The sequence below is a fragment of the Salmo salar genome, chromosome 17 (assembly GCF_965601325.2).
Source record: "Salmo salar chromosome 17, fSalSal1, whole genome shotgun sequence".
Lineage (NCBI taxonomy): Eukaryota > Metazoa > Chordata > Actinopteri > Salmoniformes > Salmonidae > Salmo > Salmo salar.
Window position 1 is genome coordinate 80049119 of NC_138307.1, and position 7544 is coordinate 80056662.

The following is a 7544-nucleotide window of genomic DNA, read 5'->3' on the forward strand; positions in this document are numbered from 1 at the left end:
TATTGTTAGATTTCAGTGCAGCCTTTGATTTTATTGATCATAAATATTTATTGAAGAAACTTACTTGCTATGGCTTTACATCACCTGCCATCATATGATTGGAGAGTTATTAATCCAATAGAATACAGTGAGTGTTCTTCAATAGAAGCTTCTCTAACATCAGATATCTACTTTGCGGTGTCCCTCAGGGCTGTTGTCTTGGTCCGTTACTCTTCTCTATTTTTACAAATAATTTGCCACTGGTCTGACAGGAAGCTAGAATGACTACGTATACGGATGATTCCACACTCTACATGTCAGCACCTCAAAGCCAGTGAGCTCACTGAAATTCAAAAAACAGGAGTTACAGTCAGTATCGGAATGGCTGATTGATAATAAAACTAAATACATCTAAAACTAAAATCATTGTATTTGGTTCAAAACATTTTCTAAGACATAAACCTCAACTGGAGTTGTGTATAAAGGGTGTGCCCATTGAGAAAGTTGAGGAAGTTTAACTCCTAGGTATGACACTGGATGGTCAATTATTACGGTCGAGTCATATTGACAAAGTTGTTGTGAAGATGGGGAGGGGTATGTCTTTTATAGAAAATGTGTTTTCAGGCTCTGGTCTTGTCCCATCTTGATTACTGTCCGGTAATAGGGTCAGGTGCAGCAAAGACAGGTCTAGTAAACCTGCAGCTGGTTCAAAACAGAGCAGCCTTGCCCTTAACTACACATACAGAACAAACATCAACAAAATGCATAGTCTTTCCTGGTTGAGGATTGACAAGAGATTAACTACTTCTCTTCTAGTTTTTATGAGAAATATTACCGTAATGAAAATTCCAGATTGTCTGCGTAATCAAATAACATTCAGCTCGAACACCCACAAGACATTCCACCAGGGTCTCTTCACAGTCCCCAAGTCCAAAACAAATTCACCGCAACACACAGTATTATACAGAACCATGATCACATGGAACTCCCTGTCACCTCAAATTACTAAAGAAAACAGCAAGATTACTTTAAAACATTTATGAAACAACAGAGACTGTGAGGGGAGACACAGACACACTCTAACACACTGACAAACACACAGTAACATTTACATTTTAGTCATTTAGCAGACACTCTTATCCAGAGCAACTTACAGTAGTGAATGCATACATTTCATACATTTTTTTCTTCTCCGTACTGGTCCCCCATGGGAATCAAACCCACAACCCTGGCGTTGCAAACACCATGCTCTACCAACTGAGCCACACGGGACCTAATACACAGACACACACTAACACACAGACACACTAACACACAGACACACTCTAATACACATACACACTCTAATACACATACACACTCTAATACACATACACACTCTAATACACATACACACTCCAACACACAGACACACTCTAATACACATACACACTCCAACACACAGACACACTCTAATACACATACACACTCCAACACACAGACACACTCCAACACACAGACACACTCTAATACACATACACACTCCAACACACAGACACACTCTAACACATACAAACTAACACACAGACACACACACTCCTTCTGAAGGCCTGCCTGTTATAATAGCAGATGGTCTTTCTCATCCATCACAGAGAGGGGGACATCAGGGCCATCTGGCCCCAGCCAGGCCTCACCCACCCTGGGGTCCAATGGCTTCAACCTGGGCCTCTTCCCCCATCCTCCACCCTCACTCTGAACAGTCAACACCCATTTCTCAGCAAGAGCTCTTGATGTGTTAAATTATCAATGAAATTATCAATCAATCATCATTATCTACAATCAAGGACTCTGAATCCACTGTGTTATGATAGTTAATCACTTCTCAAAGTGGAAATCCATAGGATGGCAATCCTCCAACATCGTCTCCTATACATTCAGAGCTACGTCTGAAATGGAATCCTATTTCCTGCCGTTTCAGACGGACAACCAGAGTGTAGGGCTCACAGTAGTTCATATATTCATGATTGTTTGCAACCAAAGTCTCTTGATTCCACTGGCTCAAGATACCAAAGTGAAAATCCATAAAATCGCAGTCACCGAACATCATCATTATCTGGGTCATTCCACGAAATGACTGCCTTTTTGATATTTTAAGAAGAAATTGTGCACCAATATAGACTTTTGTCTTGTGGGGTATGGATGTCTGAGTGCCATTTAAAGACCACATGGAGAATTCAATAAATCAATATCTTTTTTTTTACATGAATAAAGACTTGCTAAAGTGCTAAAATTCAGCATTTTGACATGTACCTCAGGAAGATTTTAACCCACTTAAACCCATTTCCCCTGTCACTGGGGGATTTATGGCTGATTTAAAATGAAATCGTCAACCCTGTTACGGTCAACCCTGTTACGGTCAACCATATTACGGTCAACCCTGTTACGGTCAACCCTGTTACGGTCAACCATGTCACGGTCAACCCTGTCACGGTCAATCCTGTACCGGTCAACCCTGTTATGGTCAACCCTGTACCGGTCAACCCTGTTACGGTCAACCCTGTTACGGTCAACCCTGTTACGGTCAACCCTGTTACGGCCAACCCTGTTACGGTCAACCCTGTTACGGCTAACCCTGTTACGGCCAACCCTGTCACGGCCAACCCTGTCACGGTCAACCCTGTCACGGTCAACCCTGTTACGGCCAACCCTGTCACGGCTAACCCTGTCACGGCTAACCCTGTCACGGCCAACCCTTTCACGGCCAACCCTGTTACGGTCAACCCTGTCACGGCCAACCCTGTCACGGCCAACCCTGTCACGGTCAACCCTGTTACGGTCAACCCTGTTACGGTCAACCCTGTTACGGCCAACCCTGTTACGGTCAACCCTGTCACGGCCAACCCTGTTACGGCCAACCCTATTTCTTTATTTGACACTTAACAGGCATGTTTATTTAACCTTTTGAAATGGGAAAACATGATTTTATGAAGTTGAGCATCTCTTTATGACAGAATGTTAAAATTAGGTGAAATCAAATGTTGTTGTTTTTCTTTCTTTTTGACCAAGTTACACATCTCAAAAGGCACTGGTGGAATGACCCATCTATACATCTCAGAGTGTAGGTGGGATATATCTACTCTCTACTCACCACGGTGACGATATAGCGTGCTGAGACTGGAGCATTCTCCACCCGTACCTCCTGCTCCGGCTGTGCCAACAGGCTGACGGCTCCATGCCCACGGGGCGCCTGGCGGAACCGAGACTCCAGCAAGGCAGCGGGCATCAGCTTAGCCAGCCTGGCATGGGTCTGGGAGGACTGGGTGAGGAGGCTGTCCACCCTGGCCATGTCCACCCTGGCCATGTCCACCCTGGCCATGTCCCTGCTGAAACATTCTGTATGATCAGTGTGTACTATGGAAACATCTAATTAGTTTCATTTAATGTGTACTACGGCAGGTAAAACCTGAATCGCAGTATTACATACAATAACATGAGATACAAGACAACAAAGAGAGTTGGTTGTAAAATAATATTAAACTAAGGTTCAATTGTGTTTAATAATTCTTTATTGTGTTCCTTTCTGTGAATGTGTCTTGCATCTCAATTCAACATCCTCACTACATCTGGGTCTGTCAGTTGAGTGCTGCCCCTTTTTCATTTTTTGTTATGTGATGGACTGTGTTGGTTTCAAGCATCTCTCTTTACCTGAAGCTGTCCAGTCTGGCCTGGTGCTGGGCATTGAGGGTGTTAACCAAGGCATGGAGACTGTCTCTGTCCCCACCACGCTGCCACCCGGGTGTCTCCAGACCCAGGGTCCTCTCCTGGCCATCTTGGTCCACGTGACGGTACACCAGGACCGGGCTGTCCGACCACCTCCTCCCCTCACCGGTCCTGGTCATGTAGCGGTCATGGTCACCAGAAAAAACATCTACAAAGAGAAAGGGAATGGGTTGATGCTGGCTGCAGGTCTACCAATATGGTTGATGCTATGCTAGCTGCAGGTCTACCGCTCTGGTTGATGCTATGCTAGCTGCAGGTCTACCACTATGCTTGATGCTATGCTAGCTGTAGATCTACCACTCTGGTTGATGCTATGCTAGCTGTAGATCTACCACTCTGGTTGATGCTATGCTAACTGCAGGTCTACCACTATGGTTGATGCTATGCTAGCTGCAGGTCTACCATTATGGTTATTCTATGCTAGCTGCAGGTCTACCACTATGGTTGATGCTATGCTAGCTGCAGGTCTACCACGATGGTTGATGCTATGCTAGCTGCAGGTCTACCATTATGGTTATTCTATGCTAGCTGCAGGTTTACCATTATGGTTATTCTATGCTAGCTGCAGGTCTACCACTATGGTTGATGCTATGCTAGCTGCAGGTCTACCACTATGGTTGATGCTATGCTAGCTGCAGGTCTACCACTATGGTTGATGCTATGCTAGCTGCAGGTCTACCACTATGGTTGATGCTATGCTAACTGCAGGTCTACCACTATGGTTGATGCTATGCTAGCTGCAGGTCTACCAATATGGTTTCTTTGGACTCAACAATGCTAATCAAGATTTATTGACATGAAGTTTCATTTTGAACACTCAGTATAACCAGATATGAAAAATGAATCCCTCACAGACAAGAAAGAGAAAGGGGAAGAACGAGAGCATCACACAGTTCATAGGAAAGCAAGGAAGAGACAGAATGGATAAGAGAAGGAGAGAGAGGGACAGTCTACATAGTCTGGTATTACAGAGAAGAAGGAGAGAGAGGGACAGTCTACATAGTCTGGTATTACAGAGAAGAAGGAGAGAGAGGGACAGTCTACATACTCTGGTATTACAGAGAAGAAGGAGAAAGAGGGACAGTCTACATAGTCTGGTATTACAGAGAAGAAGGAGAGAGAGGGACAGTCTACATAGTCTGGTATTACAGAGAAGAAGGAGAGAGAGGGACAGTCTACATAGTCTGGTATTACAGAGAAGAAGGAGAGAGAGGGACAGTCTACATAGTCTGGTATTACAGAGAAGAAGGAGAGAGAGGGACAGTCTACATACTCTGGTATTACAGAGAAGAAGGAGAGAGGGACAGTCTACATAGTCTGGTATTACAGAGAAGAAGGAGAGAGAGGGACAGTCTACATAGTCTGGTATTACAGAGAAGAAGGAGAGAGAGGGACAGTCTACATAGTCTGGTATTACAGAGAAGAAGGAGAGAGAGGGACAGTCTACATAGTCTGGTATTACAGAGAAGAAGGAGAGAGAGGGATGGATAGTGTTCATAGTCTTTGGTATTAGTTTAATTAAGCTGATCAGTCATCCGCACACGCCCCGAGCCATGAAACCTGCCCCTTTTCCTCTCTCTCCCTCTCCCTGCTCTCTGTGCTCTCTCTCTTTCACTTTCTCTCTCTGGCTCTCTCTCTCTGTGCTCTGTCTCTCTCCCTCTCCCTGCTCTCTGTGCTCTCTCTCGCTCTCTCTCTCTTTCTCGAGTGAATGTCATGTTGATGATTGATGATTTTCCAGATTGAGAGGCGGAGGCAGCAGGCAGCAGGCGGCAGGGAGAGAGATACAGTAGAGAGAGAGAGAGAGAGAGAGACCACAGAGAGAGGGAGAGAGAGAAAGGGAGGGTGAGAGAGAGAGATATGGAGAGAGAAAGATCACATTTCCTCATGTTCCAGGCACGCGTGTCAGCACAGCAAGGTGGTATGGAAGGGAAGTGGGAAGAAGAAATGCCATCCCTCCTAGTAATACATCACACCATATCTGATGCCAGTGAAGAGAATGAAAGATCTGGTTCTTCTGAGAGTGTAGAACAGAATATGCATTCTAGAACTCAGGGGCGTAGGCCTGGAAGTCAACAGCTGCCAATCACATGGGTTTTGCCCCTTGACCTTCACTGAGTGACAGCCATAGAGTTAGGAATTAGATTGCTAGTGGAATTGAAAAAGATCTCTATGGTAACAGCCAGATGATCTTCTGCCCTTACTCTGAACATCTAGTTTACAGGCTGCATTGGTTTTACAGTATCTCTCTGAGTCACAATGACAGGTTTATCAACCCTCTTCTGGTATAGACTAAGAGCAGAATAAATACATGTAGCCTATCTACCTCTCTCTCTCTCTCTCTCTCTCTCTCTCTTTCTTCCTCTTAACCTGTAATAAACTGTGTATCAGTATGGTAAAGTAATGCCAGCTGTAAAATCTATGTAGAATATCACAATAGTAAACTCAGTAGATTGTTTTATTGTACATTCTCTGTAAAACAACGTGTATAATACGTGGCATTATCTTTAGATTAACACCGTCCACAATATAGGCTAAATCCTTCATCCAGGTATTTACTGCTGCGCGACCCTTCCTCTTTCACAAACACAGTTGAGACATTTTCTCCCTAACGACAGTAGCGTTGTTTTCGGCCGGTTGCTAGCCATGGTCCTGAACCACGCTTCCTTATTGGATTAGAGGTGGGATTCTATTCGATCGGCTTTCAGCCTCTTGCTTTATGCATTTGCAGACGGACCACACAAACGGAACAACTTCGATTCTGGCAATGTTGCATGAAAAATAAGATTAAAAATAAGATGGCTATGCTTCTAATGCACCGTTACATATTGAACGTAGCCCTATTCATCATCATTGGCATAAACCATGCATGCAGCAACAACATGCATGCAGCACCTTACAAAACAAATGCCATTACAACCCCGTATAAAACACGTACAGATGTGCCTGCTATGTGTGATGCTGAAAGCATAGGTTATGGAATTGCATTGAATGGTATAGGTGTTTCTGTGCACTAACTGGAGAATAGGCTACAACACCAGTCAGGGATGACATTCATTTAATCTATTTGAATGCTTGCAGGGTTATTGGTGTCCTAATCTGCGCCACTTACCTGCGTTCCCCATCTGTAGTAAAAAGGATAAAACCATCAAAAAGCCGCATCTTCTTTGCTGCATCTTTCCCGTCCAGGTACCGCGGACAGCTCACATTCAAAGGCGGGTTGGGAGGAACAAGAAGCGGTCTCCCTCCCTTTTGTCTGTCTGTATCGGCTGCTGGTGAGGTTAATATCAGGGTTAAATGTCGAGAATTCCAACAATCCAACCCTGCTATAACTTGCATTCAATTGCGTTTATGTTATACTGTGTGCTATTTACCTATTTCAGTCTTTACCATAGCCTCCCGGCCAACGCGCCCCAGAGGAGTCAGAGTCGCATCTGGGCTCGAGGCTGCGGTTACTCGGAGCGGGTTCGTCTTGTGGAACGAGTTGTCTGCATCAACGCCAAGCAAGATTCCACTCTGCGCTACAGTGGGCGTGGCAGAGTTTTGCATTCTTGGCCTTTCATTCGCTAAGGTTGCTCAAAATGGAAATGAGCAAGATTGTAAAAATGTGAAATTCGAACAGTAAGCTATATACCCCATCAACCCCCTCTAAATGCAATGTAAAGATTAGCCAGCATAAAGTCATATTCTCTCCTCACACACACACACACGCACGCACGCACGCACGCACACACATTGAATCAATTGCACTTTATGGCAGGGAGGTGTTGGGTCCATTTGCAAAACAAGATTAAACAATGAAGTTTTGG

The 7544-nt window shown here is 44.6% G+C and overlaps 1 protein-coding gene across 3 annotated transcripts in view; it reads right to left on the minus strand.

Annotated features, from left to right (window-relative positions):
- LOC106598947 (receptor-type tyrosine-protein phosphatase R) overlaps positions 1-7320 on the minus strand; it is a 158226-nt gene extending 150906 nt beyond the window's left edge. Inside the window, exons 1-4 of one of the 3 annotated variants that reach the window (XM_082964238.1) lie at positions 7110-7320; positions 6848-7007; positions 3664-3886; positions 3107-3341 (exon numbers count right to left, since the gene is read on the minus strand). In XM_082964238.1, the coding sequence (XP_082820364.1) occupies positions 3107-3341; positions 3664-3886; positions 6848-6911 (522 nt within the window). In that variant the 5' untranslated portion in view covers positions 6912-7007; positions 7110-7320. Of the gene's footprint in view, positions 1-3106; positions 3342-3663; positions 3887-6847 lie in introns of all 3 variants that reach the window. The other 2 variants (XM_082964239.1, XM_082964237.1) reach the window with 2 other exon arrangements.
- Between the last annotated feature and the right edge of the window lie 224 nt (positions 7321-7544).